The following is a 27,961-nucleotide window of genomic DNA, read 5'->3' as shown; positions in this document are numbered from 1 at the left end:
TAAGTTGTCGTCATAGGAGGGCTGAAACTGGAGTGCTTGTCTAGATGATACCTCTCAATGTTGAATATAGTGTGCCTTTTATTCTAACTTTGCATGATAATAAACGTTGGGATATGTAAAGTAGATGTCCTACTGTAACAACCACCTCCAATTGGCAACAGCAAAGCATGACATAACGTTAAGGCAGGGCTAAATGGAATTCCTGTACGCTCATTGGTGAAAATAGTTGCCTGTCAATGTAGCCCTATCCCCTTCTCCTTGACCAGGCTCGGTTGAGAAGTGCAGTAAGGAGTGCGAGAGAGGGTCGCGGCAGTGGCAGACTGATGGTCTGACAGATGAAATAGCGAAAATAAAGAAAGATAAGGCGGGCGTTCACCCTCACAAAATCATGTTCCCTAAAGGCAAAGGGTCCGCTGTGCCGTCGGATGGACAAGCACGGGAAAAGTAAGTTTTCAAACATATTTCTTACCTAATGCATATTATACCCCCCCTCGGCTTTGTGGTTTGCCGGACAGCGAATTTCCTTTTACCGAGGAGGATGGAATTGAATGAACCGCCTTGTCTGCTCGCCATTCGTTCCCGATTCTGACTTCGGCTTTATGCTCTTCCTTGGCCTCTTACTGCACGTAAATGGGTGCTTTTATTTTCAATTAAGGGTCTGTAAACTATATATTTTGTTTATGGAAAAATGAATAGTTTAAACAAATGCACCGTCCAATTTGCTTTAGGTATTTTCTGTTACATTAATTGATTAAAATGTTGCTTCCCCCAATGTTTTGGTTACTACTTTGTTTGAGTTCGCCGCTACGAGCGTCGTATCCAACACTAATTTATCGACCTATAATTACGCGTTTTCTTCTTGGTTACAATGTTTCCGATTTGAAGTGTTTGGAAAGCCATCGTGCGAAAAGGCCCTTTGGAGTCGGTGGTCCATGCAAACCGTCTGACTTAAAATTCAGGGGTGTATTCATCCTGCCGATTCTGTTTACAAAACGTTTCTTAAACGGAAACGAACGAAATGGGGCGGGACCTACAAAAAATTTGTCCAATAGAAACTCTCGTTTTACTTACAAAACGGAACTGCAACTGTTTGGACAAATTATTACACAACTGAACTGTCGATCATGTGCCTCAAAGTGCAAGGCATCTTAGTTGATTAGAGACCAAACACCCAACATCAATCAGGCCCTCAAGGACTGGAGTTGCCCACCCCTACATTAAGCCTACTAAATTTACCTCCATTTGTGTCTAGGCTAATTTGTCTGCTTTATAATAGAGTCAAATTAGGCTAATTTAGAGTAGACTCAAATGTAGTTCTAAAACACTTGCTTTTTATGCCATAATATTATTATTAAAACTGTTGTTTTTGTTGACAGGTTAGCTTTATACGTCTATGAATACTTGTTACACATAGGAGCACAGAAGTCCGCACAGACCTTTTTATCAGAGGTGAGTATCTTACTACTAACTGGATATCGGTCCTATCCATGTGACCATACTTCAATAACAAACTAATTCCCATTTTGAATCAATAAATGTCTTTTTTATTTTTTTATTTTTTTAAGTTGGCCCTATTGTTCATTCAAAATGTTTTTTATTCTCCCCTTTTCCAGATCCGATGGGAAAAGAACATCACACTCGGGGAACCCCCTGGGTTCCTACACTCTTGGTGGTGGTAAGTGTTCCGTATGTCAACCAGTGTGTCAATCAGAGGTGGCTGCTGAGAGGAGGATGGCTCATAATAATGGCTGGAATGGAGTCATTGGAATAGTATCAAATGTGGTTTTCGCCATTCCATTATACTCCATTCCAGCCATTATTATGAGCCATCCTCCCATGAGCAGCCTCCACTGATGTTAATACACCATATTGTATCATGTACATTATTCCGTTGCTTCACAACCTGTGTGTCCTGTCCACAGTGTATTTTGGGACCTGTATTGTGCTGCACCAGAGAGAAGAGAGACGTGTGACCACTCCAGTGAAGCGAAGGCCTTCCATGATTACGTGAGTTCTGCTTCTCCTCATAAGACTTGCTGCTGCACATGTTGCTGGGGTTCTGCTGAAGAGCCTGGGCCCGTATTCATAAAGCGTCTGAGTGCTGATGTAGGATCAGGTCTCCCAGTCCATATAATCGTATTCATTATGATCTTAAAGGGAAATCTGATCCTAAATCAGCACTCCTACTCTGATACACTTTATGAATACAGGCCCTGGTTTCATTTGAGCCTACATTAATGTAGAATGAGAGTGCACCCAGACGAGCGTAATTAAAAAAGAATCAGGAGTTGGAAAGCAAACTTATGCAACGAGTACATTCCTCTGCTGTGAGATCTAGACCTACTATATAGACCCATCGTCCTTGTTACCCGTTGTACGGTTTCGATGCCTTGGGTAGTGGCGATAGAGAGACGTTTCTCTGCCTCTTTGTTTCTTGGGCCATACCTTCTAATCTTAATTGAATTGGCCTCCAGTTGTACTCCTGCATATGTAGCTGGTGTGTTGCTGCTGCACTCCTCTGGGTAGTGTACGGAGTATGTCATAGCAGGAGGACAGGATGTTTCAGATCTGTGTATGTGTAGCTATTTATCATGCTTTGTGGACTTTAGGTCTGTGTGATGTATCAGGTCTGTGTAGGTTATAGTTTGCCAGAGTGTCTCGGCAGCGTCCTATAGCTGTCCATCCAGCTGACATCTTGCCCTGTCATTGGCCCTGATGATGACCCTCCGACAGTATGGAGCTTAAAGGCTTCTGGGAAAATGGTGCTGATGTCAGCATGTCCTGAGTCAGACATGTCTGATCGGATGTGGATTCCCCCCTCCCTGTTTCTCTACCGTGCTGCAGCTCTCTCCCCGCCTCTCTCATCTCATCCCCCAGAGGAAACATTCAGACCTGGGTGTTGTTCATTAGGGCTCCAAATGGAAGAAAAAAAAGACTGAAATAGGGAGGTATTACATGGGCCTGTCCAATAAGAAAGGCTCATTTTTATTTTCGGTTGCAACGTGTTTTCTATTGCGTGCTCCAATGAACATGACCCTGCTCTGTTGGAGCCAGTCGCTGTTGAGCAATCTTCGTAAGCAGAGCTTGAACAAAATGGGTTCAGATTCTCAATTATCTCGAATGGTAGTGGCCAAGAGTTAAAATATATATATATTTTTAATAAAGATGAAATGGTCTCCATCTTGTGCTAGAATGTATTTTTTCATCAGGATGGTAGTAGCCTACTCCATTGGAACTCAAATTCATAGAGCTTGTAGTTTTTAGGATTTTTCCAAAACGCTTGTGGCCTGTCTCTAAACTTGGCTCTTGCATATCGACCATTTGCATATTGTGTCTTTTGCATGTTCAGAACACTATGCACTTGGGGAAATGGCTTTAGTCTCCCATCATCACTCCTATCTCATACTACTGCTGGTTAGGCTTCTCCAGGACAGGCAGTCAAACTAGGGAGCATCCAAGAAGTCTTCCTCTTTCTATTTCCTTCCCTTTTCACTAGGAACCAAAACGGCCGAACAGGAAGGGAATCACCAAGTTGTCCAATGAGAAACGCTTGTTTTCACTGCAAAACCTATTCTGTTGCAAAAACATTTAGCTATGATTTGCTACGGTGTGCACTAATGAGTACACCCTTCACTGATCTAAGAAGACAAGATAGGAGCCAGTATCATAGCAGAATCTCACTGAGGGATGTGCTTCACCTGTACAGTGCTGTAGGCCACAAAGACCAGCTCAGACAAAGGAAAAGATACAAGTAGGAGAGGAGGCCACTGTAGACTTGAGATCCACCCATTGTGGGGTTGACATCACAGGAAGGGGTTAAAGCGGGGATGTTGGGCCTTGTTCTTGCCAGAGAGGGTTGTCAAGGCAACAACAGCCCTCCTGATCTGGCAGGTGACCTGGGAGCCAGTAGGAGGGGGCACACAGCGGAGCCGCATCTGCCATTTCTTTCATTGAACCTAGTCTTTGTTATGCTAGCTAGCTAACAACCATACATCTTTAGCGTTAGGCTAGTGCTAACCAACAGAAATTGACAGTTTTTTGACACAGAGACATGCTGTGATTGTGAAGAAGAGCAGTAGGGTGCGCAAATGAATAGGCTTGTTTGGCTTTTGAATACATTTGTTGACATGTCAATGAAACTAGTCAACTGTGTTATGTCTGTGGCGGTATCGAGAGATGGGATCCCTGTGTATCGATGTTGGTTCTTCCTGTGTTCACCTTAGGCTAGTACATGGACAGTGGGAACAGTGCTCTGACTTTGTTTGCATGGGCCCAGACTTCCTTCTCCCCCCCCCCCCCCCCCCAAAAGGGACATTTAATAAAAGGGAAATAATCAGAAATTAACAGTAAACATTACTCACAAGTTTTGAAATAATATAGACATTTCAAATGTTATATTATTGGCTATGTATAGTGTTGTAACAAAGTGCAAATAGTTGAAGTACAAAAGGGAAAAATAAATAAACTGATAAATATAGGTTGTATTTACAATGGTGTTTGTTCTTCACTGCGTTCCCTTTTCATGTGGCAACAGGTCACACATCTTGCTGCTGTGGTGGCACAATGTGGTATTTCACCTAATAGATATGGGCGTTTATCAAGATTGGATCTGTTTTCAAATTTGTTGTGTGTAATCTGAGGGAAATATGTCTCTCTAATATGGTCATACATTTGACAGGAGGTTAGGAAGTGCAGCTCGGGTTCCACTTCATTTTGTGTGCACATAATGCGCAGGCGCCGGAAAGAGATGGCTGCCTCGCTTCGCGTTCCTTGGAAAATATGCAGTATTTTGTTTTTTTACGTGTTATTTCTTACATCGGTACCCCGGGTAATCTTAGGTTTCATTACATACAGTCGGGAGGAACTACTGAATATACGATTAACGTCAACTCATCATCGTTCCTACCAGGAATATGACTTTCCCGAAACGGATCCAGTGTCTTGCCTTCCACACAATACAATGGATCTGATCCCAGCCGGCGACCCTGTGCGTCGCCGAAAAAGGGGAAAACGTGGCGGTCTCGTGGTCAGGCTTCGGAGACGGGCACATCGCGCTCCACTCCCTAGCATACTACTCGCCAATGTCCAGTCTCTTGACAATAAGGTTGATGAAATCCGAGCACGGGTAGCATTCCAGAGAGACATCAGGGATTGCAACGTGCTCTGCTTCACGGAAACATGGCTAACTCAAGGGACGCTAACGGAGTCGGTGCAGCCAGCTGGTTTCTCCATGCATCGCGCCGACAGAAACAAACATCTTTCCGGTAAGAAGAGGGGCGGGGGGGTATGCCTTATGATTAACGAGAAGTGGTGTGATCATCATAACAACACACAAGAACTCAAGTCGTTCTGTTCACCTGATCTAGAACTCCTCACAATCAAATGTCGACCGCATTATCTACCAAGGGAATTCTCGTCAATCATAATCACAGCCGTATACATTCCCCCCCAAGCAGACACATCGATGGCCCTGAACGAACTTTATCTGACTCTTTGTAAACTGGAAACCACACACCCTGAGGCTGCATTCATCGTAGCTGGGGATTTTAACAAGGCTAATCTAAAAACAAAACTCCCTAAATTCTATCAGCATATCGATTGTGCTACCAGGGCTGGAAAAACACTAGACCATTGTTACACTAATTTCCGCGACGCTTATAAGGCCCTCCCCCGCCCCCCTTTCGGAAAAGCTGACCACGACTCCATTTTGTTGATTCCAGCCTACAAACAAAAACTCAAACAACAAGCTCCCGCGCTCAGGTCTGTTCAACGCTGGTCCGACCAATCTGAATCCACGCTTCAAGACTGCTTCGATCACGCAGATTGGAATATGTTCCGCATCGCGTCCAACAACAATATTGACGAATATGCTGATTCGGTGAGCGAGTTCATTAGGAAGTGCATTGACGATGTCGTACCCACAGCAACGATAAAAACATTCCCAAACCAGAAACCGTGGATTGACGGCAGCATTCGCGTGAAACTGAAAGCGCGAACCACTGCTTTTAACCAGGGCAAGGTGACCGGAAGCATGACCGAATACAAACAGTGTAGCTATTCTCTCCGCAAGGCAATCAAACAGGCCAAGTCTCAGTACAGAGACAAAATCGAGTCGAAATTCAACAGCTCAGACACAAGAGGTATGTGGCAGGGTCTACAGTCAATCACGGATTACAAAAAGAAAACCAGCCCCGTCGAGGACCAGGATGTCTTGCTCCCAGACAGGCTAAACAACTTTTTTGCCCGCTTTGAGGACAATACAGTGCCACTGACACGGCCCCCTACCAAAACCTGCGGGCTCTCCTTCACTGCAGCCGAGGTGAGTAAAACATTTAAACGTGTTAACCCTCGCAAGGCTGCAGGCCCAGACGGCATTCCCAGCCGCGTCCTCAGAGCATGCGCAGACCAGCTGGCTGGTGTGTTTACGGACATATTCAATCAATCCTTATCCCAGTCTGCTGTTCCCACATGCTTCAAGAGGGCCACCATTGTTCCTGTTCCCAAGAAAGCTAAGGTAACTGAGCTAAACGACTACCGCCCCGTAGCACTCACTTCCGTCATCATGAAGTGCTTTGAGAGACTAGTCAAGGACCATATCACCTCCACCCTACCGGACACCCTAGACCCACTCCAATTTGCTTACCGACCCAATAGGTCCACAGACGACGCAATCGCAACCACACTGCACACTGCCCTAACCCATCTGGACAAGAGGAATACCCATGTGAGAATGCTGTTCATCGATTACAGCTCAGCATTTAACACCATAGTACCCTCCAAACTCGTCATCAAGCTCGAGACCCTGGGTCTCGACCCCGCCCTGTGCAACTGGGTCCTGGACTTCCTGACGGGCCGCCCCCAGGTGGTGAGGGTAGGTAACAACATCTCCACCCCGCTGATCCTCAACACTGGGGCCCCACAAGGGTGCGTTCTGAGCCCTCTCCTGTACTCCCTGTTCACCCACGACTGCGTGGCCATGCACGCCTCCAACTCAATCATCAAGTTTGCGGATGACACTACAGTGGTAGGCTTGATCACCAACAACGACGAGACGGCCTACAGGGAGGAGGTGAGGGCCCTCGGAGTGTGGTGTCAGGAAAATAACCTCATACTCAACGTCAACAAAACAAAGGAGATGATTGTGGACTTCAGGAAACAGCAGAGGGAGCACCCCCCTATCCACATCGACGGGTCAGTAGTGGAGAAGGTGGAAAGTTTTAAGTTCCTCGGTGTACACATCACGGACAAACTGAATTGGTCCACCCACACAGACAGCGTTGTGAAGAAGGCGCAGCAGCGCCTCTTCAACCTCAGGAGGCTGAAGAAATTCGGCTTGTCACCAAAAGCACTCACAAACTTCTACAGATGCACAATCGAGAGCATCCTGTCGGGCTGTATCACCGCCTGGTACGGCAACTGCTCCGCCCACAACCGTAAGGCTCTCCAGAGGGTAGTGAGGTCTGCAGAACGCATCACCAGGGGCAAACTACCTGCCCTCCAGGACACCTACACCACCCGATGTCACAGGAAGGCCATAAAGATCATCAAGGACAACAACCACCCAAGCCACTGCCTGTTCACCCCGCTATCATCCAGAAGGCGAGGTCAGTACAGGTGCATCAAAGCAGGGACCGAGAGACTGAAAAACAGCTTCTATCTCAAGGCCATCAGACTGTTAAACAGCCACCACTAACATTTAGCGGCCGCTGCTAACATACTGACTCAACTCCAGCCACTTTAAAAATGGGAATTGATGGAAATTATGTAAAAATGTACCACTAGCCACTTTAAGCAATGCCACTTAATACAATGTTTACATACCCTACATTACCCATCTCATATGTATATATACTGTACTCTATATCATCTACTGCATCTTGCCATCTTTATGCAATACATGTACCACTAGCCACTTTAAACTATGCCACTTTATGTTTACATACCCTACAGTACTCATCTCATATGTATATACCGTACTCTATACCATCTACTGCATCTGCCATGCCGTTCTGTACCACCACTCATCCATATATCTTTATGTACATATTCTTTATCCCTTACACTTGTGTGTGTGTGTAAGGTAGTAGTGTGGAATTGTTAGGTTAGATTACTGTTGGTTATTACTGCATTGTCGGAACTAGAAGCACAAGCATTTCGCTACACTCGCATTAACATCTGCTAACCATGTGTATGTGACTAATAAAATTTGATTTGATTTGATTTGATTTGACATAGGCAGACCTGTCTCTCAAGAGAAGACAGGCTATTGCAGCCTCTCTGAATATGCAAGGCTATGCTCACTGAGTCGGTATCTAGTAAAAGCTTTTCTTAATTTTGGGTCAGTCACAGTGGTCAGGTATTCTGCCACTGTGTACTCTCTGTTTAGGGCCAAATAACATTCCAGTTTGCTCATTTTTTTTTGTTAATTACTTGACCCATTGGAAATAATTATCTTTTTGTTTTCTCAGAATTTGATTGGGTCTAATTTTAGTTGTTTTGTGTGCTCTAGGGCAACAGTGTCTAGGTGGAATTTGTATTTGTGGTCCTGGCTGGGAGGTGGCTGGCGGGCTGGGCTATAGATGAGGGGTGGTGGCTGGCGGGCTGGGCTGGGCTATAGATGAGGGGTGGTGGCTGGCGGGCTGGGCTATAGATGAGGGGAGGTGGCGGGCTGGGCTATAGATGAGGGGTGGTGGCTGGCGGGCTGGGCTATAGATGAGGTGGCTGGTGGGCTGGGCTATAGATGAGGGGTGGTGGCTGGCGGGCTGGGCTATAGATGAGGGGAGGTGGCTGGCTGGCTGGGCTATAGATGAGGGGAGGTGGCTGGCTGGCTGGGCTATAGATGAGGGGAGGTGGCTGGCTGGGATGTAGATGGGGGTGGGGGGCCTGTAGATGGGGGAGGTGGCTGGCTGGGCTGCTAGCAGGCAGGGAAGCAGCGCTGCATCACGGCTCGTAAAGCGCAGACCCTCCCTCCTTCCTTCCCTGGCATATTCACGGTGGGTCTGACAGATGGTCCCCCGGGAACTCCGTTGCCATGGTGTCAGTCGCTGATTGATGGCTGTCAAGGAGCTATGGGACAGATTGGAAAAGGGGAGGGGGGAGAGGCCACTAGCATATGCCCAGCCACCAAGGGAGGAGCAGAGGGAATACGGAAAAGGGGAGAGAGAGGGGGCAAGGGGAGAGAGAGGGGGGGCAAGGGGAGCGAGAGGGGGGGCAAGGGGAGCGAGAGAGGGGAGAGGGGGAGAGAGAGGGGGCAAGGGGAAAGAGAGGGAGAGAGCAAGGGGAGGGGAGGATGGTTGAATAGTAGAAGAGAGCCTGAGAGTTCTCTTCTCTGGGTCCTACTGCAAGGCCTTTCAGTTTCAAGTTGTATTGTCAGGTAAAGGGAAATTCATTTCTGGCAACAAATCAGTAATCAAATCAGCAGTACAAATGTAGTACTATAAAGTAGAAACAAAATGCACGAGAAATAGAAATAAGAAGAACACGATTAAGTAAGCTATGTACAGGGTCAGTTCCAATGCCATATTTCCAATGTGCAGGGATACTGGAGTGGTAGATATGTATAGGGGTAAGGTGACTAGTAGGGCTGGGGATTGCCAGGGACCTCACGATACATTGTTATCACAATACTTAGGAGCTGATACAAATTTCACGACTCTATATGTATTGTGAATTTATTGTGATTCGATGTTCCTAACATATTGCTCACCATATGCGTCTGCTGCAGAGAGACAAGATAGCCATGAGAATGAATTTATTAGTCATGTAAATAAAAGTGCTGAAAACAATTTGGCTCCCTAATTAACAAGATGGAGAACAAACTATGAAGGAAAGATACTGGAGTTTTGGTGCAGGTACAGCCAAGTAGCGCAAAAATTCGATTGCGATATTGTATCTATATTGTCAAAAATAATTTCCCGATATGTAACTATCAATCAAATCAAATCAAATCAAATCAAATTTTATTAGTCACATACACATGGTTAGCAGATGTTAATGCGAGTGTAGCGAAATGCTTGTGCTTCTAGTTCCGACAATGCAGTAATAACCAACAGTAATCTAACCTAACAATTCCACACTACTACCTTACACACACACACAAGTGTAAGGGATAAAGAATATGTACATAAAGATATATGGATGAGTGGTGGTACAGAACGGCATGGCAGATGCAGTAGATGGTATAGAGTACGGTATATACATATGAGATGAGTACTGTAGGGTATGTAAACATAAAGTGGCATAGTTTAAAGTGGCTAGTGGTACATGTATTGCATAAAGATGGCAAGATGCAGTAGATGATATAGAGTACAGTATATATACATATGAGATGGGTAATGTAGGGTATGTAAACATTGTATTAAGTGGCATTGCTTAAAGTGGCTAGTGGTACATTTTTACATAATTTCTATCAATTCCCATTTTTAAAGTGGCTGGAGTTGAGTCACTAGTGACTAGGCATCAGGATATACTGTATGATAAACGGAGTAGCAGCTGCGTATATGATGATTGTATGTGAATGTGTGTGTGTAGACTCAGTGTGTGTCAGTGTGAGTGTACCTAGAGTCAGTGCAAAAATGAAAGGGTGAATGAAGATAGTCTGTGTAGCCATTTTGTTAGCTGTTTAGCAGTCTTATGGCTCGGGGATAGAAGCTGTTCAGGAGCCTGTTGGTGTCAGACTTGTTGCTCCGGTACCGCTTGCTGTGCGGAAGCCGAGAGAACAGTCTATGGCTTGGGTGGCTGGAGTCTTTAACAATTTTCTGTGCCTTCCTTACACACCGCCTGATAGAGGTCCTGGATGGCAGGGAGCTCAGCCCCAGTGATGTACTGGGCTGTCCAGACCACCCTCTGTAGCGCCATGCAATCGATGGCGGTGCTGTTGCCATACCAAGTGGTGATGCAGCCAGTCAAGTTGCTCTCAATGGTGCAGCTGTAGAACCTTTTGAGGATTTGTGGGCTATGCCAAATCTTTTCAGCCTCCTGAGGGGGAAGAGACACTGTTGTGCCTTATTCACTACTGTGTGCATGTGTGTGGACCATTTTAAGTACTTAGTGATTGGACACAGAGGAACTTCTCTCAACCCGTTCCACTACAGCCCTGTCGATGTGGATGGGGGCGTTTGTCTGTTTTTGTACAGAGAGCACAACAACAGTGGCTGGGGCCTAGCCTTTCCTAACCCCTCTTTAATGACTCTGTCTGAAACAAGGACAGCTTGGCCTAACTCTTAAACACACACACTGACCCAGAGGCATGTATCTAGTCTGTCATAAAGAAACCCTCCCCCCCAGGGTCGGGCCCCCACCTGACCCCCACTCAGCTGCTCCCCTCCTCAGACCCCCAGGCAACAGAGTATGACATCTGCCCCCTCCTGTACTAAAGTATCTGGTAGTCCTGGCCCTCCTCCCCCGCAACAGAACAGAGTATGACATCTGCCCCCTCCTGTACTAAAGTATCTGGTAGTCCTGGCCCTCCTCTCCTGCAGCAGAACAGAGTATGACATCTGGCCCTCCTCTCCCGCAGCAGAACAGAGTATGACATCTACCCCCTCCTGTACTAAAGTATCTGGTAGTCCTGGCCCTCCTCTCCCGCAGAAGAACAGAGTATGACATCTGCCCCCTCCTGTACTAAAGTATCTGGTAGTCCTGGCCCTCCTCTCCCGCAACAGAGCAGAGTATGACATCTGCCCCCTCCTGTACTAAAGTATCTGGTAGTCCTGGCCCTCCTCTCCCGCAGCAGAACAGAGTATGACATCTGCCCCCTCCTGTACTAAAGTATCTGGTAGTCCTGGCCCTCCTCTCCCGCAGCAGAACAGAGTATGACATCTGCCCCCTCCTGTACTAAAGTATCTGGTAGTCCTGGCCCTCCTCTCCCGCAACAGAGCAGAGTATGACATCTGCCCCCTCCTGTACTAAAGTATCTGGTAGTCCTGGCCCTCCTCTCCCGCAACAGAGCAGAGTATGACATCTGCCCCCTCCTGTACTAAAGTATCTGGTAGTCCTGGCCCTCCTCTCCCGCAACAGAACAGAGTATGACATCTGCCCCCTCCTGTACTAAAGTATCTGGTAGTCCTGGCCCTCCTCTCCCACAGCAGAACAGAGTATGACATCTGCCCCCTCCTGTACTAAAGTATCTGGTAGTCCTGGCCCTCCTCTCCCGCAGCAGAACAGAGTATGACATCTGCCCCCTCCTGTACTAAAGTATCTGGTAGTCCTGGCCCTCCTCTCCCGCAGAAGAACAGAGTATGACATCTGCCCCCTCCTGTACTAAAGTATCTGGTAGTCCTGGCCCTCCTCTCCCGCAGCAGAACAGAGTATGACATCTGCCCCCTCCTGTACTAAAGTATCTGGTAGTCCTGGCCCTCCTCTCCCACAGCAGAACAGAGTATGACATCTGCCCCCTCCTGTACTAAAGTATCTGGTAGTCCTGGCCCTCCTCTCCCACAGCAGAACAGAGTATGACATCTGCCCCCTCCTGTACTAAAGTATCTGGTAGTCCTGGCCCTCCTCTCCCGCAGCAGAGGGTACATCCCAAATGGCACCCTGTTCTCTATATAGTAGTGCACTATATAGGGCAGTGGTCACCAACCCTTTCTGAGTCATAATTCAAGCTGAGATCTATCTCTTAGATGAAAAACATGACTTATAAAACATAAGCCTAGAACATAACCCAAGCTTACATGAAGATAAACACTGGTGTGGGATGGAAAAGGCCATGAAGGAGTAAAGTAGTACTGGACTTGGTTTTATGTAGTATAGATCAGAGTTTGGGTCAATTCCATTTCAATTCGAAATTCCAATTCCAATTCAAATGTTTTCTCGTAGAGAGGCATTGAGGAGAATTGGAATTGCAGTTTACTTCCTGAATTGACTAAATTGAAATGGAATTGACCCCAGCCCTGGAATAGATATTGAGGAGAATTGTTATGGAACGTAACTATGACTATGATTTAGAAGTTATCATTGTTAGAGAGGATTGTGAGTTGATCACACTATTCTATGACATCAATACTAGTCTCCTAAAGCTGTGTTTAGCTCTGTAGGCTCAATGCAGGAGTGCTAGTATTGAAGGATCCTCCCTGAATATAACAATTGTTGTCTGTGTGTTCCAGTAACAGGCTGGCTTGGGCTCGGTGATGTCTGGTCCTGGCTGGCTCCCTCCGGCCTCACTTCTCTCCCTGCTGTGGTATTTCAAGGGCCCTGCAGGGCCCGGCCCAGATAGAATTAGGAAGGGGTGCAGTGAGTTGATATACCAGGGACCATGAGTGTGTTGGCTATATCGACTCGTGATGTCTGAGTAGGTCTAGCGCTTTAGAGACTAGAGGGAGGTGTGTGAAGGATAGCTTAAGGGGGGGGTGTGTGTGTGGCTTTATTTTCTCAAGGTGTGTGTGTGTTTTTAAGGTGTGTGTGTGAGTGCGCGTATGCTTGCAGGGGTACTGTATACCCTTACTCCCCTACTTAGGACAGCTATAGGGTCTCAACCTCCAATCTATAGCCATGGATACCAGATACTAATGTCAGTCTGTCCTGTAGGCATTAGCCTCTGGTCAAAGGCTCCTACTAAAGGAGAGAGAAAGTGTGTGACCAAAGCAAATGGTCCATTAGTGAATTATGTCCGTGGTCGAGACAGGAAATAGCCTAGCAGTGAGATCCTGCTGTGCCTGAGCACTTTGAAGTGAAGGAGTGAATCCCACAGATTCTTATCAAATCTACTGGGCCCCTGCTGGATCAGCATGTTTGGCTGTGCAATTAGATTCCCACTCTGTGAAACTTTTATGTGTATCTGTTGTTTAGCAATCCATCTATCTAATGGCTATGCTGTCTATGATTCCAGACATGTTGAATAACATATGTTGAAAGGTTTTATAACCCTACAAATTCATACAAAGCAAACCAGTTAGATCTGTAACCCGTATTTCCGATGAAACCCCTCTAACTGGCGTTTGTTTTGTTTACAGAGTGCTGCTGCAGCCCCCAGTCCTGTGATGGGGGGGATTCCCCCTGGAGAGGGGATGCCCGGTGGACCCATGCCCCCTGGATTCTTCCAGGTCACTGATTCCTACCACTCACACACCCCTCAATCTACACTCTATGGCAGGGGTAGGCGACTAGATTCAGCTGTGGGACGATTTATTTTAGCGAATGAAAAATAATTTGTACACTGCAAATTGACTACAACTATAGAAATATAGATTTTATTTGAAAATAACAATACATTTTTGAGGTACATTTTTAGAATTGTTTTTTTCCTGGTGATTTTGTCTTCTTTTTTTTACCCAATAGAAACATTCTTATTACAATTTTTTTCAAAAAAATGGCCCGCACGCCAGCTGTTGCCGACCCCTGCTCTATGGCAGTGGATCCCAATTCTTTCCTTTCCGAGGACCACCAGATCTCTTGGGGGAAATGTGTGGAGCACCTGAAGTACCCTCCCTGACCACAAGTGGTCCCAGGACCACTGGTTGGAGACCACTGCTTTAGTAGCTGAATCCTAATTTGAGATTCACAAGCAAGAAAAACTGACTTCAATTTCTGCTGAACTCCATTGATGTCAATAAAGCATCGCTAAGTTACTGTATGTGTGATTCTCAAGTAAAGAGTTTAGCCTGCATGAGCCACACTATTGTACAACTTTCCTCTCTCTCATCTGCTCGGCTGTCTCTCTGTTCTACCACCCTGCTGATGTGCTTTCCACATCTGTACCTGTTGTGTGGTGTGTCAATGACGCTCTGCTGTGGTCTGTAGTCTAGTCTCTGCTCTGCTGTGGTCTGTAGTCTCTGCTGTGGTCTGTAGTCTCTGCTGTGGTCTGTAGCCTAGTCTCTGCTCTGCTGTGGTCTGTAGTCTCTGCTGTGGTCTGTAGCCTAGTCTCTGCTCTGCTGTGGTCTGTAGTCTCTGCTGTGGTCTGTAGCCTAGTCTATGCTCTGGTCTGTAGTCTAGTCTATGCTCTGCTGTGGTCGATAGTCTCTGCTGTGGTCTGTAGCCTAGTCTATGCTCTGCTGTGGTCTGTAGTCTCTGCTGTGGTCTGTAGCCTAGTCTATGCTCTGCTCTGTAGTCTAGTCTATGCTCTGCTGTGGTCGATAGTCTCTGCTGTGGTCTGTAGCCTAGTCTATGCTCTGCTGTGGTCTGTAGCCTAGTCTATGCTCTGCTGTGGTCTGTAGCCTAGTCTATGCTCTGCTGTGGTCTGTAGTCTTTGCTGTGGTCTGTAGCCTAGTCTATGCTCTGCTGTGGTCTGTAGTCTTTGCTGTGGTCTGTAGCCTAGTCTATGCTCTGCTGTGGTCTGTAGTCTCTGCTGTGGTCTGTAGCCTAGTCTCTGCTCTGCTGTGGTCTGTAGTCTAGTCTCTGCTCTGCTGTGGTCTGTAGCCTAGTCTCTGCTCTGCTGTGGTCTGTAGTCTCTGCTGTGGTTTGTAGTCTAGTCTCTGCTCTGCTGTGGTCTGTAGCCTAGTCTCTGCTCTGCTGTGGTCTGTAGTCTTTGCTGTGGTTTGTAGTCTAGTCTCTGCTCTGCTGTGGTCTGTAGCCTAGTCTCTGCTCTGCTGTGGTCTGTAGTCTCTGCTGTGGTTTGTAGTCTAGTCTCTGCTCTGCTGTGGTCTGTAGTCTAGTTTCTGCTCTGAGCCTGTGGTCTGTAGACTAGTCTCTGCTCTGAGCCTATGGCTGCGTCCACATGGTACCCTATTCTCTACATAGCATACTGCTCTGGTCAAAAGTAGGGAATAGTGTGCCGTTTGGGAAGCAGGCTGTGTTTTTAGTAGACATCAGAAAATCATTTGTCTGTCTACCCACTCAGTGTACTGTAGTGAAACCGGGAGGTGCAGTTGGACCTAAACCTTAATCGAGAAATCGAAAGGTGCTGTAACACCTGCCGTAAATCAATACCTCATGAAGATAAACTCTTGGCAGCATGAGGATAAACTCTTGGCAGCTTTCCCTCTAGTGAAAGTCAAACCATACACTTCTGTTTCTTCAAGTAGACTATGTAGGCATGTTGTCTATAGGATTCGTCCCAGATGTTTGTGTTTTGAAAACCAGAGAAGTAATTACATTATATGTAGCCCAACTCTGTGTGAGTGAAAGAGACATACACACGCACAGAGATCTCCCTTTATCAGAGTCATTTGAATATGTAAATGTTGTTAATTAAGCCACCCTGTTACCAGAAGCATTGGCCCACAGTGACAGTGTTTTGGGGCAGCAATGTAAAGCTAATTGCATAGGGCTTAATTAATGCTGTGGTAATTGGCAGAGGGGGAAATTGGCAGTGATGACAAGCTGGAGGCTGGCTGCTGTTCTGACTGGCAGGCATCACAGCATACATCCTCTCTCTATCTTCCTCTCTCTTCTACTGTGGAGTGAATAATCAACAGATATACCGGGCAGCTTTTTGCATTTGCACACCAGCTTCTCACTCTCTCCTCTGCTCAGCTCAGTAACCCTCCTTTCTCTACCTCCCTCCCTCTGTGTCTGTCTTCCCCTCTCTCTGTCGCTCTCTGTCTTTGTGACGCCACAGGGTGCTCCTGGTCCCCAGGGCTCTCCTCACCCCCAGCCTCCTCTCCCTAACAGTATGATGGGACCACAAAGCCAGGTACTGCTGCTCTCCCTTTCTAGATATGTTCCAAATCACACCCTCATCTGTATATAGTGGACTACATTTGACCTCGGGCCCTGGTGAAAGGTAGTGCACTATATTTAGAATATGGTGTGATTTAAATTGGGACGCAGCCTCTGTCTCTCTGTTGGAGCTCTGTGTTTCTCTTTGTGCTTTCCTTTTGGGAAGACTACTGTCTTTTCACCGCCATGGCTCCTCCATGCTATTTCTGTCTGTACGCTCTATGCTTCCACATCTGTCATTCGGCTTGACGCTTTTGGTGGCAGCGCAGAAACATATTTAAAACAAAGTGTGATATAGGAAACCATTATTGTAGATGTTATATCAAATGTTATTTGTCACATGCTCCGAATACAACAGGTAGACCTTACAGTGAAATGCTTACTTACAAGCCCTTAAAACTTCTAATGGCTGCAATCCCGGAAACGGGATGATATGACATCAGCCAGTGAAAGTGCAGGGCGCCAAATTCAAAACAACAGAAATCTCATAATTACAATTCCTCAGACATACATGTGTCTTATACCATTTTAAAGGTAATCTTGTTGTTAATCCCACCACAGTGTCCGATTTCAAAAAGGCTTTATGACAAAAGCATACCATGGGATTATGTTAGGTCAGTACCTAGTCACAAAAAACAGCAATTTTTCCAGCCAAAGAGAGGAGTCACACAAAGCAGAAATAGAGAAAATTAATCACTAACCTTTGATCTTCATCAGATGACACTCATAGGACTTCATGTTACACAATACCTGTATGTTTTGTTCGATAAAGTTCATATTTATATCCAAAAATCTCAGTTTACATTGGCGCGTTATGTTCAGTAGTTCCAAAACATCCGGTGATTTTGCAGAGAGCCACATCAATTTACAGAAATACTCATAATAAACATTGCTAAAAGATACAACTGTTATGCATGGATATTTAGATCCACTTCTCCTTAATGCAACCGCTGTGTCAGATTTCTTTTTAAACACACCATGCAATAATCTGAGTACAGCGCTCAGACACAAAATCAAGCGATACAGATATCCGCCATGTTGTGGAGTCAACAGAAGCCAGAAATAGCATTATAAATATTCACTTACCTTTGAGCTTCATCAGAATGCACTCCCAGGAATCCCAGTTCCACAATAAATGTTTGTTTTGTTCGATGAAGTCCATCATTTATGTCCAAATACCTCCTTTTTGTTCGCGCGTTTAGCCCAGTAATCCAAATTCATGAGGCGCGATCACTAGGTCCAGACAAAAAGTAAAAAAAGTTCCGTTACAGTCCGTAGAAACATGTCAAACGATGTATAGAATCAATCTTTAGGATATTTTTAACATAAATCTTCAATAATGTTCCAACTGGAGAATTCCTTTTTCTTCAGAAATTTAATGGAACGCAAGCTAACTCTCACGTGAATGCGCGTGGTCAGCTTATGCCACTCTGGCAGACCTCTGACTCATTCAGCTCCCATTCCCCCCTCCTTCACAGTAGAAGCCTCAAACAAGGTTCTAAAGACTGTTGACATCTAGTGGAAGCATTAGGAAGTGCAATATGACCCCATTTCCACTGTATCTTGGATAAGCAAAGAGTTGAAAAACTACAAACCTCAGATTTCCCACTTCCTGGTTGGATTTCTTCTCAGGTTTTTGCCGGCCATATGAGTTATGTTATACTCACAGACATCATTCAAACAGTTTTAGAAACTTCAGAGTGTTTTCTATCCAACTCTACTAATAATATGCATATCCTAGCATCTGGGCCTGAGTAGCAGGCAGTTTACTCTGGGCACGCTTTTCATCCGGATGTGAAAATACTGCCCCCTACCCCAAAGAAGTTTTAAACGGCAGCAGTAAAATAACAATAGCGAGGCTATATACAGGGTGTTACGGTACAGAGTCAATGTGGAGGCTATATACAGGGGGTACCGTTACAGAGTCAATGTGGAGGCTATATATAAGGGGTACCGATACAGAGTCGACATACACATGTTGTTATAGATATTACAAGTGAAGCAACTACCTCCCTTATGAATGGTTGCAATGGTTGTTTCTTCAGTATAATTGTGCTGATGTTGTGATGTAACACAAATGTAAATTAATTGTTGTTTGTGTTTGTAGTCTTTCATGAACCCACGATTCACCGCAGGCCCACGAGGCCCTCCTATCAGGATGGGCAACCAGGTAAACAAACTACAGTACCCAATATTCTCCACCAACATCACCATACAATACTGTCATCAGTCTACCTAGCACTACTACTGTCGTTTAACAAAGAGAGTTACCTCCGTATGAGTTCTCCCTTCCTCTTTCCCCTGTCTGTCTTGTAGCCTCCTGGCCCTGGCCCCCATCTCATGCTCCAAACCATGGATCACACACGACCACAAGGCCATCCTAACTTGGGACCAATGCAGAGGATGAGTGGGCCTCGAGGCATGGGCCCTATGGGGCCCGGACCCCAGGTAGGCCACTACTATTCTGCTCCCATTATATCTAGTAATGTTACACACCCGTCTATAGGCAGCCGTTACATCAGACTGGTAATGTTACACACCCGTCTATAGGCAGCTGTTACATCAGACTGGTAATGTTACACACCCGTCTCTAGGCAGCCGTTACATCAGACTGGTAATGTTACACACCCGTCTGTAGGCAGCCATTATCTCTAAGCAGTTTACAAAATGCCTGTAGTCTTTCAGACTAGCCCCCTGATTATTGAAACTGTCTGTCACCATCACCCATCCAGTCTGTCTCGGTTCTTGGACTTGGTTCGGTCTGGTTATGGTAGTCTGATTCTTAGTTGTCGTTGCAGAACTTTGGCGGTGGGATGCGGCCTCCACACAACGCCATGGGCCCTGGGATGCCAGGAGTGAACATGATGTGAGCCTTGTCTCTATTACTCTCCTTTCACATGATGCATCGCCAGTGTGTGTTGTTTTCTAACTGGGGTTTCTCTCATCACAATGCAGGGGCCCAGGTGCTGGACGACCATGGCCCAATCCGAACAACGGCAACTCAGTGAGTCCAATTTCCCCTCTAGACACGGAGTATACAATACATTAGGAACAACTTCCTAATATTGAGTTGCATCCCCCTTTTGCCCTGAGAACATGCTCGATTTGTCAGTGCATGGACTCTACAAGGTGTCGAACGCGTTCCACGTGGATACTGGCCCGTGTTAAAAATCCTTATTTAACCTGTCTCCTCCCCTTCATCTACAGTCGTGGCCTAAAGTTTTGAGAATATTAATTGTCACAAGGTCTTCTGCCTCAGTTTGTATGATGGCAATTTGCATATACTCCAGAATGTTATGAAGAGTGATCAGATGAATTGCAATTAATTGCAAAGTCCCTATTTGCCATGCAAATGAACTGAATCCCCCCAAAACATTTCCACTGCATTTTAGTCCTGCCACAATAGGACCAACTGACATCATGTCAGTGATTCTCTCGTTAACACAGGTGTGAGTGTTGACGAGGTCAAGGCTGGAGATCACTTTGTCATGCTGATTGAGTTCGAATACCAGACTGGAAGCTTCAAAAGGAGGGTGGTGTTCTTCCTCTCAATCATGGTTACCTGGAAGGAAACACGTGCCGTCATCATTGCTTTGCACAAAAAGGGCTTCATAGGCAAGGATATTGCTGCCAGTAGGATTGCACCTAAATCAACCATTTATCGGATCATCAAGAACTTAAGGAGAGCGGTTCAATTGTTGTGAAGAAGGCTTCAGGGCGCCCAAGAAAGTCTAGCAAGCGCCAGGACCATATCCTAAAGTTGATTCAGCTGCGGGATCGGGGCACCACCAGTACAGAGCTTGCTCAGGAATGGCAGCAGGCAGGTGTGAGTGCATCTGCACGCACAGTGAGGTGAAGACTTTTGGAGGATGACCTGGTGTCAAGAAGGGCAGCAAAGAAGCCACTTCTCTCCAGGAAAAACATCAGGGACAGACTGATATTCTGCAAAAGGTACAGGGATTGGACATGCAGAGGCCTGGGGTAAAGTCATTTTCTCTGATGAATCCCTTTCCGATTGTTTGGGGCATCTGGAAAAAAGCTTGTCCGGAAAAGACAAGGTGAGCGCTACCATCAGTCCTGTGTCATGCCAGCAGTAAAGCATCCTGCGACCAATTCATGTGTGGGGTTGCTTCTCAGCCAAGGGAGTGGGTTCACTCACAATTTTGCCTAAGAACACAGCCATGAACAAAGAATGGTACCAACACATCCTCCGAGAGCAACTTCTCCCAACCATCTAGAGCAGAGACTAGACTACAGTTTGGTGAGGAACAATGCCTTTTCCAGCATGATGGAGCACCTTGCCATAAGGCAAAAGTGATAACTAAGTGGCTCGGGGAACAAAACATAGATATTTTGGGTCCATGGCCAGGAAACTCCCCAGACCTTAATCCCATTGAGAACTTGTGGTCAATCCTCAACAGGCGGGTGGACAAACAAAAACCCACAAATTCTGACAAACTCCAAGCATTGATTATGCAAGAATGGGCTGCCATCAGTCAGGATGTGGCCCAGAAGTTAATTGACAGCATGCTAGGGTGGATTGCAGAGGTCTTGAAAAAGAAGGGTCAACACTGCAAATATTGACTCTTTGCATCAACTTCATGTAATTGTCAATAAAAGCCTTTGACACTTATGAAATGCTTGTAATTATACTTCAGTATTCCATAGTAACATCTGACAAAAATATGTAAAGACACTGAAGCAGCAAACTTTGTGGAAATTAATATTTGTGTCATTCTCAACTTTTGGCCATGACTGTACACTGATTTGAAGTGGATTTAACAAGTGACAGCAATAAGAGATCATAGCATATATATATATTATACACACCATGACGTTGTCTGTTCAGATTGCAGCAGTCTGTGTCTGTCCTCTCTCAGTAAGAGCTCTGGAGATCTAATGCATTACCAAGTTCCCCAGTCCTGGATGTAATTGTAGTATTATATATCCCAGGCTACATCCTAAATGGCATCCTATTCGCTTTTATAGCACCTTACACAACCCATAAGGCCTCTGTTAAAAGAAGTGCACAATATAGGGAATAGGATGCGGGACACCCCCAGCTTCCATGTAAGCTAGATACTGATGAGGCTGCGATGCTAAAATGATGAATGATGCCATTTTTGAGAGGTGAACACCGATTAGATTCCCTGTTCCTGTAATGGTTCTGTTGTGGTTGTTTCAGATGCCTTACTCATCACCTTCTCCTGGAGCGTATGGGGTAAGTACACTCTCTGACGATCTCTCACACACACACTTCAGTCAACTACCAGTATATTATTGTTTTTGTGTTTGTAGAATTTGACCTGGTACAGATACATTGCTGGTGTTGTGATTCACTGTTTAATTATAAATGGGTTGTGTTCTTCTGACACTCTAAAGGGGGGTTCTGGTGGAGGGGGACCCACTGGAACACCCGTTATGCCCAGCCCTGCAGGTAGGTATCCCATAGTCCACCTTGGGGAATAGGAATTAATGTAAAAATGTTTTGACAAATAACCGTCATCTTCAATGAGTGTGTTTGCCATCTTGGCTGTTCTCATTGCCCGAAGTACACTTGTTTATTGATTATCATAATAATAATCGAGATTGATTGCTTATCAACCACTTTTCAGACTCTAACAACTCTGGGGACAACCTCTACACTATGATCAACACTGGACCTGGCAACCGATCAAATGTGAGTCTCCTTCTCATACCAGCCCTCTCCTCAAATCTGTTGTAGTAGTCACTTTGTTTCATGTTTCTTCATCGCCAGATAATGTTTCTTATAATTGTATCTTAAAAGTTAACTAATCCTCCATAATGAAACTGTTCTTCATCCCAAATGGCACCCTATTCCCTATATAGTGCACTATGGGCCCTGGACAAAATAACTGTTATATAGGGTGCCTTTTGGGACCCTATATAACTGTTGGGACATACCCTGTTTCTACCTGGCCTACTGTGTTGGGACATACCCTGTTTCTACCTGGCCTACTGTGTTGGGACATACCCTGTTTCTACCTGGCCTACTGTGTTGGGACATACCCTGTTTCTACCTGGCCTACTGTGTTGGGACATACCCTGTTTCTACCTGGCCTACTGTGTTGGGACATACCCTGTTTCTACCTGGCCTACTGTGTTGGGACATACCCTGTTTCTACCTGGCCTACTGTGTTGGGACATACCCTGTTTCTACCTGGCCTACTGTGTTGTGATAGTGGTGCCTGTCCTGTTGACATGTGTAGTAAGGCAGCGCTTGTTTCCCGCTACAGTTCCCTATGGGCCCTGGCTCTGACGGACCCCTGGGGGCCATGGCAGGCATGGAACCACACCACATGAATGGATCGCTAGGTAAACATTGTGCTCTACTCTGCCAGTGGTTACCATACAACATAGAGTCCTCAAGTGCCAATTGGAGTTGTGTTCAGTTTAGAACAGTATTGACTAACCAGTGCATGACTAGTTGGGAGTAGTTGCTCACTCAGACAATCTGAACGTAGGCTCCCTCAATGGTGGTGTCTCAAATGACACCCTAATCCCCATATAGTGCACTACTTTTGACCAGGGCCCATAGGGTTCTGGTGAAAAGTAGTGCACTATATAGGGAATGGGGTTCCATTTGGGACTCAGAGTACAGTGCCGTAGACCAACCAGTAATGTGACACAAGGAGACATATTCTCAGCAATAGTGCCAGGCTTTAGCATAAATATGGCCAAAGATGCAGTGAATGGTCCGTCAAGGGGACATGTTGCATTATTAGTTCAGTAAAGAATCGTAACGTTTTAATTTCAGTGTTCATGAACTATAAACATTAATTTTTTTAGGCTCTGGTGATATGGACGGACTCAACAAGGTGAATACTATAACATGGCTATACATATAGATTACTAGCAAAACATGACAAATTGTGCAATACGTTTTCTATTGAACTTCTGGGCCCAGGCTAAACAAGATCTATTGTCTCCTATAGCCTGGGCCCAGACCTTTTTCTGCTCTTGCCAACTCCAGCGCTGTCAATGTCAAGAGGGACAATGACGACACTTAGACTACTTGTTGTTTCCTATTTACTTAGTCTCTTTCCTGCCTCCTCGCAGAACTCTCCAAACCATCTAAGTGGCATTAGTAACCCTCCTGGAACCCCGAGGGACGGTGACGAGTTGGGCGGGAACTTCCTGCACTCCTTTCAGAGTGAGAATGTAAGTCCCCTTCTCACCATGCAATATAAAACCTTTTAATGTTTTTTAGTGTAGGAGAGGATCAAATTATAAGTGTTGAAGAAAACGTTTTTAAAATGATTGTTTCCTGTTGAACAAGATCAGGTAGTCACTCCATGTTTCAGTCAGTTTTCTTCCAATTGGTGCCTAGTGAACACAACCCAGCTGAGGTCACTGTGTTGCCAGTAACTATAAGTAGTGCCTATATGGCAGTATTGACTCCACAGTAAAGCTACAGTCATGGCACTTTGACACTCAAGGGAAGCCACGGTGACAGCATCATTGACTCTACAGTAAAGCTACACTCAAGGGAAGCCACGGTGACAGCATCATTGACTCTACAGTAAAGCTACACTCAAGGGAAGCCACGGTGACAGCATCATTGACTCTACAGTAAAGCTACACTCAAGGGAAGCCACGGTGACAGCATCATTGACTCCACAGTAAAGCTACACTCAAGGGAAGCCACGGTGACAGCATCATTGACTCTACAGTAAAGCTACACTCAAGGGAAGCCACGGTGACAGCATCATTGACTCTACAGTGGCAGTGTAGTGTGGGGGCACTGGGCAGTTGCCAAATAAGTTTTTTGGGGCTAGAGTGAGGAAGTGCATTTCCTGTCTACGGTTGCAGTATGTGTTCTATTGTTTGTTGTTGTGTGTGTGTCATGCCATTAGCGTAAGCTCTCCTGATTTTAACTCTTTGTCGTCTGTGCCCCTCAGCAATACTCCCCTACCATGACGATGAGTGTGTGAACTCCCCCTCAATCTGCCATCACTCAGAGGATCCGAGCTCATAACAGGACATGGCCAAAACGCATCAGCACAGAACCATGGACAGGCGCCATTTTGGTTCCACGCAATTCCAGAATGCTGATATGCGAATTTTCAAAATGGCGACTTCTTGCGCCTCTTCGTTCCAAATGAAGGACAGTTCTTCATTCATCACCACCCCAAGTGTGACGAAACCAGCTACTGAAACTACTGCATACATGACCATTTTTTTAAATTATTTGCAGAAATGATTATCCCCCCCCCTCCCTGCCCAGCAAAGAAAATGGTCAAAGTTGACCTCTTATGATTTTATTATTGCTTTGTGGTGCAAGATGTTCTGTCCAGGTTTCAACTTAAAGCCACCTAAAACACTGATGTGCATTAAGCATTGTGAACTAGGAAAAACTCTCAATTACATTTTTTGTTTTCATATTTCAGGTCCTGCATTCAGCCACACAGTGTGTCACAAAACGAGTCTGAAAACAGGCGTCTGAATCTGCCTTTAACTCTGTGACAACTCCTTTAAATGACTTTGTCCCAATGTACTATTTATCCATATTTTAAGGGGAAGTGATGTGATCGAACTGGGCCTTTTTAACAGTTTAAGTGCTCAGTGGGTTTTTAAAAAGTGAAATTGGATCCCATTCAATGTGTCGACAAAATCTCATCGATAGGGAATGTTTTGTGGGTTATGTTTTTGTCGATGAGGAGAGCAATCTTATTCTGCACTGGTTTTATTCAGCTTTTTATTTAAACAGTCTCAGTGCTGTTCTTGTTCTCTGTCAAGGGGAAAAGCAAACTTGGGCTAAACCGTGGGTTTGGAAACAACAGAGGTGCATGAACGCTGAGATCTGTGTACAACATACTACCTAGCGCTGCTCCTGTCCACATGTGATGTGTGTTTAACCTCTTCCCTGCCTGTGCTTAACACTCTGTCCTTTTTCTCAACATCGTTGTAGCTGTGGTTTCCTACTGTTCCATCTCGATGATGTGACGATGAAAGAGTTAAACCCATTGTAACCTGAGATGCATATTGGTAGTCGATATTTTTTTTGTCATCTTATTGCTGTTTTTTTTTTTTTTTTTTTTTTTGATACCAATTTGACTATGTATATTGACCCAGTTATTTTGAAATTAGTCCAACGCTTTCTGAACCATAAACTTAGCGGCAGTCTTGTAAATGTGATAAAAGGTTTATTTCATTTTCTGTGAATATTAATTAAGCGTTATACACCTCTGTCCCAGGTTGCCTTTATTTACTGGTATTTTCTTTATTTCAAATTGAGGAAAGAATGCTTGTTAATATAATTTTACAATGACTTAACTTCTTGTCCGTTTTTAATTTGTTCCTGTTTTTCCACTCTACAAAGCAAGCAGGGTCATTTGGATACTACCTAAGCAGGGTCATTTGGATACTACCTAAGCAGGGTCATTTGGATACTACCTAAGCAGGGTCATTCTCTAGTTTTGAGGATCATCTGCCACCAAGACAATCTCTCACACTCCACACACATAGATCTCACACTCGCTGAACTTGCAAATACTCTCATCTACTACCACCCCTGACTGTCACAAAGTGGGGAAGTGTTCAAAAGAAGAATCAGTAACACAACAAATATATAAACTAACAATTTGTATTTTTTAATTCAAGTACACATCAAATATGACAAGGAAGGGAAGAGGAGTCTTGCATACAAACTGGACAGACAGGAAGTGACTGGTGCTGATGACCTCTGGTCCAGGGCCTGCATCCCAAATGAGACCCTTATCCTTATTTAGTGCACTACTTTTGACAAGGACCCATGTAGTTTGAGCACCCCTGATGTAAGGAATAGGGTGCCATCTGGAAAGCAGATCCTGTATGCCTTAGTTTTTTGTCTGACCACTTTCATCCATTGGATTAGGGTCTTTCATCTACTTTACAGCACACAACAAGCAGCTTGGTGGTACAGAACATCTCTCTACTCCGGTAAGTGTGGGGAAACAGGTGTATGTATCGAGATCCAAGACTAGCCAGTACCAGCGCTCCTCCATCTCCCTGCTGCCCCAGGGTCACAGTACACAACAGCCTGTAGCGGGCAGGACCCACCATCCTCACCTCCTCGCTCATCGCCTTGACCAGACCACCACTGCAGAGGGCACTATAGCCTATCGCTTCCAGCCGAGACGACAGGAAGTCCTGCATCATCTGATGGACCAGGCCACAGGGGAACCACTCTGCCGGGCTGGGCCAAACCCTCTGAGACCTACAAAGCAGGACATGGTGGTGTCTCAATAGTGTGAAATAGGTTAATCTGTCTTGTCTGGTTCGTATACACAGGGATATGAAAACACTGTGTAGGTAAATGCAACAAGACAGTTGTCCACAAGGAATTTGCTTTTGCCTGTCCAGTTTCTTCTACATCAGTACATATCGGTGAATGAAATGAGATGAGACAAAGACAAAAAAAAAAAAAAAATGTAACGTGCCCAGGGAGAGGGGTAATGGCGTAGCCTAAACAGCTAGACTAATGTTAAAGATATGGGCTGTTAAACCGTGATAACAGTTACTTTTGTTTATAAACCGGGTGGTTTGAGCCGCCCGGTTTATAAACAAAAAATATTTTTACTGTTCTAATTACGTTGGCAACTAGTTTATAATAGCAGTAAGGCACCTCTGGGGTTTGTGATGGCCAATATGGCCAATATAGCACGGCTAAGTGCTGTATCCAGGCACTTTGCATCATGCATAAGAACAGCCGAGGTATAATGGCCTTATTGCGCAGGTAAAGCTATAGTGCATTCGGAATGTTTTTTCACATTTTGTTACGTTACAGCCTTATTACAAAACATTTTATTTTTAAATGTCCCTCATCAATCTACACATAATACCCCATAATGACAAAGCAAAAACAGGTTTTTAGAAATGTTCAGGTCTCTCCAGAGATGATCGATCGGGTTCAAGTCCGGGCTCTGGCTGGGCCACTCGAGGACATTTAGAGACTTGTCCCGAAGCCACTCCTGCATTGTCTTGGATGTGTGCTTAGGGTTGTTGTCCTGTTGGAAGGGGAACATTTGCCCCAGTCTGAGGTCCTGAGCACTCTGGAGCACGTTTTCATCAAGGATCTCTCTACTTGTGCCACTCATCTCTCAATCTTGACTAGTCTCCCAGTCCCTGCTGCTGACAAACATCCCCACAGCATGATACGGACACCCACCATGCTTCACGTAGTGAAGTGGTATTGGCCAGGTGATGAGCGGTGCCAGGTTTCCTCCAGACGTGACGCTTGGCATTCAGACCAAAGAGTTCAATCTTGGTTTCATCAGACCAGAGAATCTTGTTTCTCTGAGAGTCCTTTAGGTGCCTTTTGGCAAACAAACTCCAAGCGGGCTGTCTCCAAGCAGACTACTGC

The 27,961-nt window shown here is 45.4% G+C and overlaps 1 protein-coding gene across 2 annotated transcripts; it reads left to right on the top strand.

Annotated features, from left to right (window-relative positions):
* Positions 1-272: 272 nt before the first annotated feature.
* Positions 273-25,893, top strand: LOC139539515 (single-stranded DNA-binding protein 3-like). 2 transcript variants are annotated; one of them, XM_071342553.1, is made up of 17 exons: positions 273-444; positions 1,377-1,449; positions 1,614-1,675; positions 1,923-2,007; positions 13,953-14,042; positions 16,496-16,570; positions 18,704-18,766; positions 18,913-19,044; positions 19,395-19,462; positions 19,552-19,600; positions 21,782-21,817; positions 21,979-22,033; positions 22,212-22,276; positions 22,854-22,932; positions 23,407-23,435; positions 23,677-23,778; positions 24,519-25,893. In XM_071342553.1, the coding sequence occupies exons 1-17, from the start codon at positions 389-391 to the stop codon at positions 24,549-24,551; spliced, it is 1,152 nt and encodes a 383-aa protein (XP_071198654.1). In that variant the 5' UTR covers positions 273-388; the 3' UTR covers positions 24,552-25,893. The 2 variants fall into 2 exon arrangements, with proteins under 2 accessions (XP_071198654.1, XP_071198653.1); XM_071342552.1 differs by lacking the exon at positions 16,496-16,570 and having other exon boundaries at positions 274-444.
* Positions 25,894-27,961: the final 2,068 nt, after the last annotated feature.

The sequence above is a fragment of the Salvelinus alpinus genome, chromosome 15 (genome assembly GCF_045679555.1).
Source record: "Salvelinus alpinus chromosome 15, SLU_Salpinus.1, whole genome shotgun sequence".
NCBI classification, from domain to species: domain Eukaryota; kingdom Metazoa; phylum Chordata; class Actinopteri; order Salmoniformes; family Salmonidae; genus Salvelinus; species Salvelinus alpinus.
Note: the sequence above shows the minus strand (reverse complement) of the source record. Positions and strands in the feature narration are given on the sequence as shown.

Excerpts from the sequence above, each read along its gene's own strand:
- LOC139539515 (XM_071342553.1), top strand. The coding sequence starts at position 389 with ATGTTCCCTAAAGGCAAAGGGTCCGCTGTGCCGTCGGATGGACAAGCA. Across the intron at positions 19,601-21,781 it reads ATCCGAACAACGGCAACTCA|ATGCCTTACTCATCACCTTC; the intron begins GTGAGTCCAATT and ends TGGTTGTTTCAG. Across the intron at positions 23,436-23,676 it reads ATATGGACGGACTCAACAAG|AACTCTCCAAACCATCTAAG; the intron begins GTGAATACTATA and ends GCCTCCTCGCAG.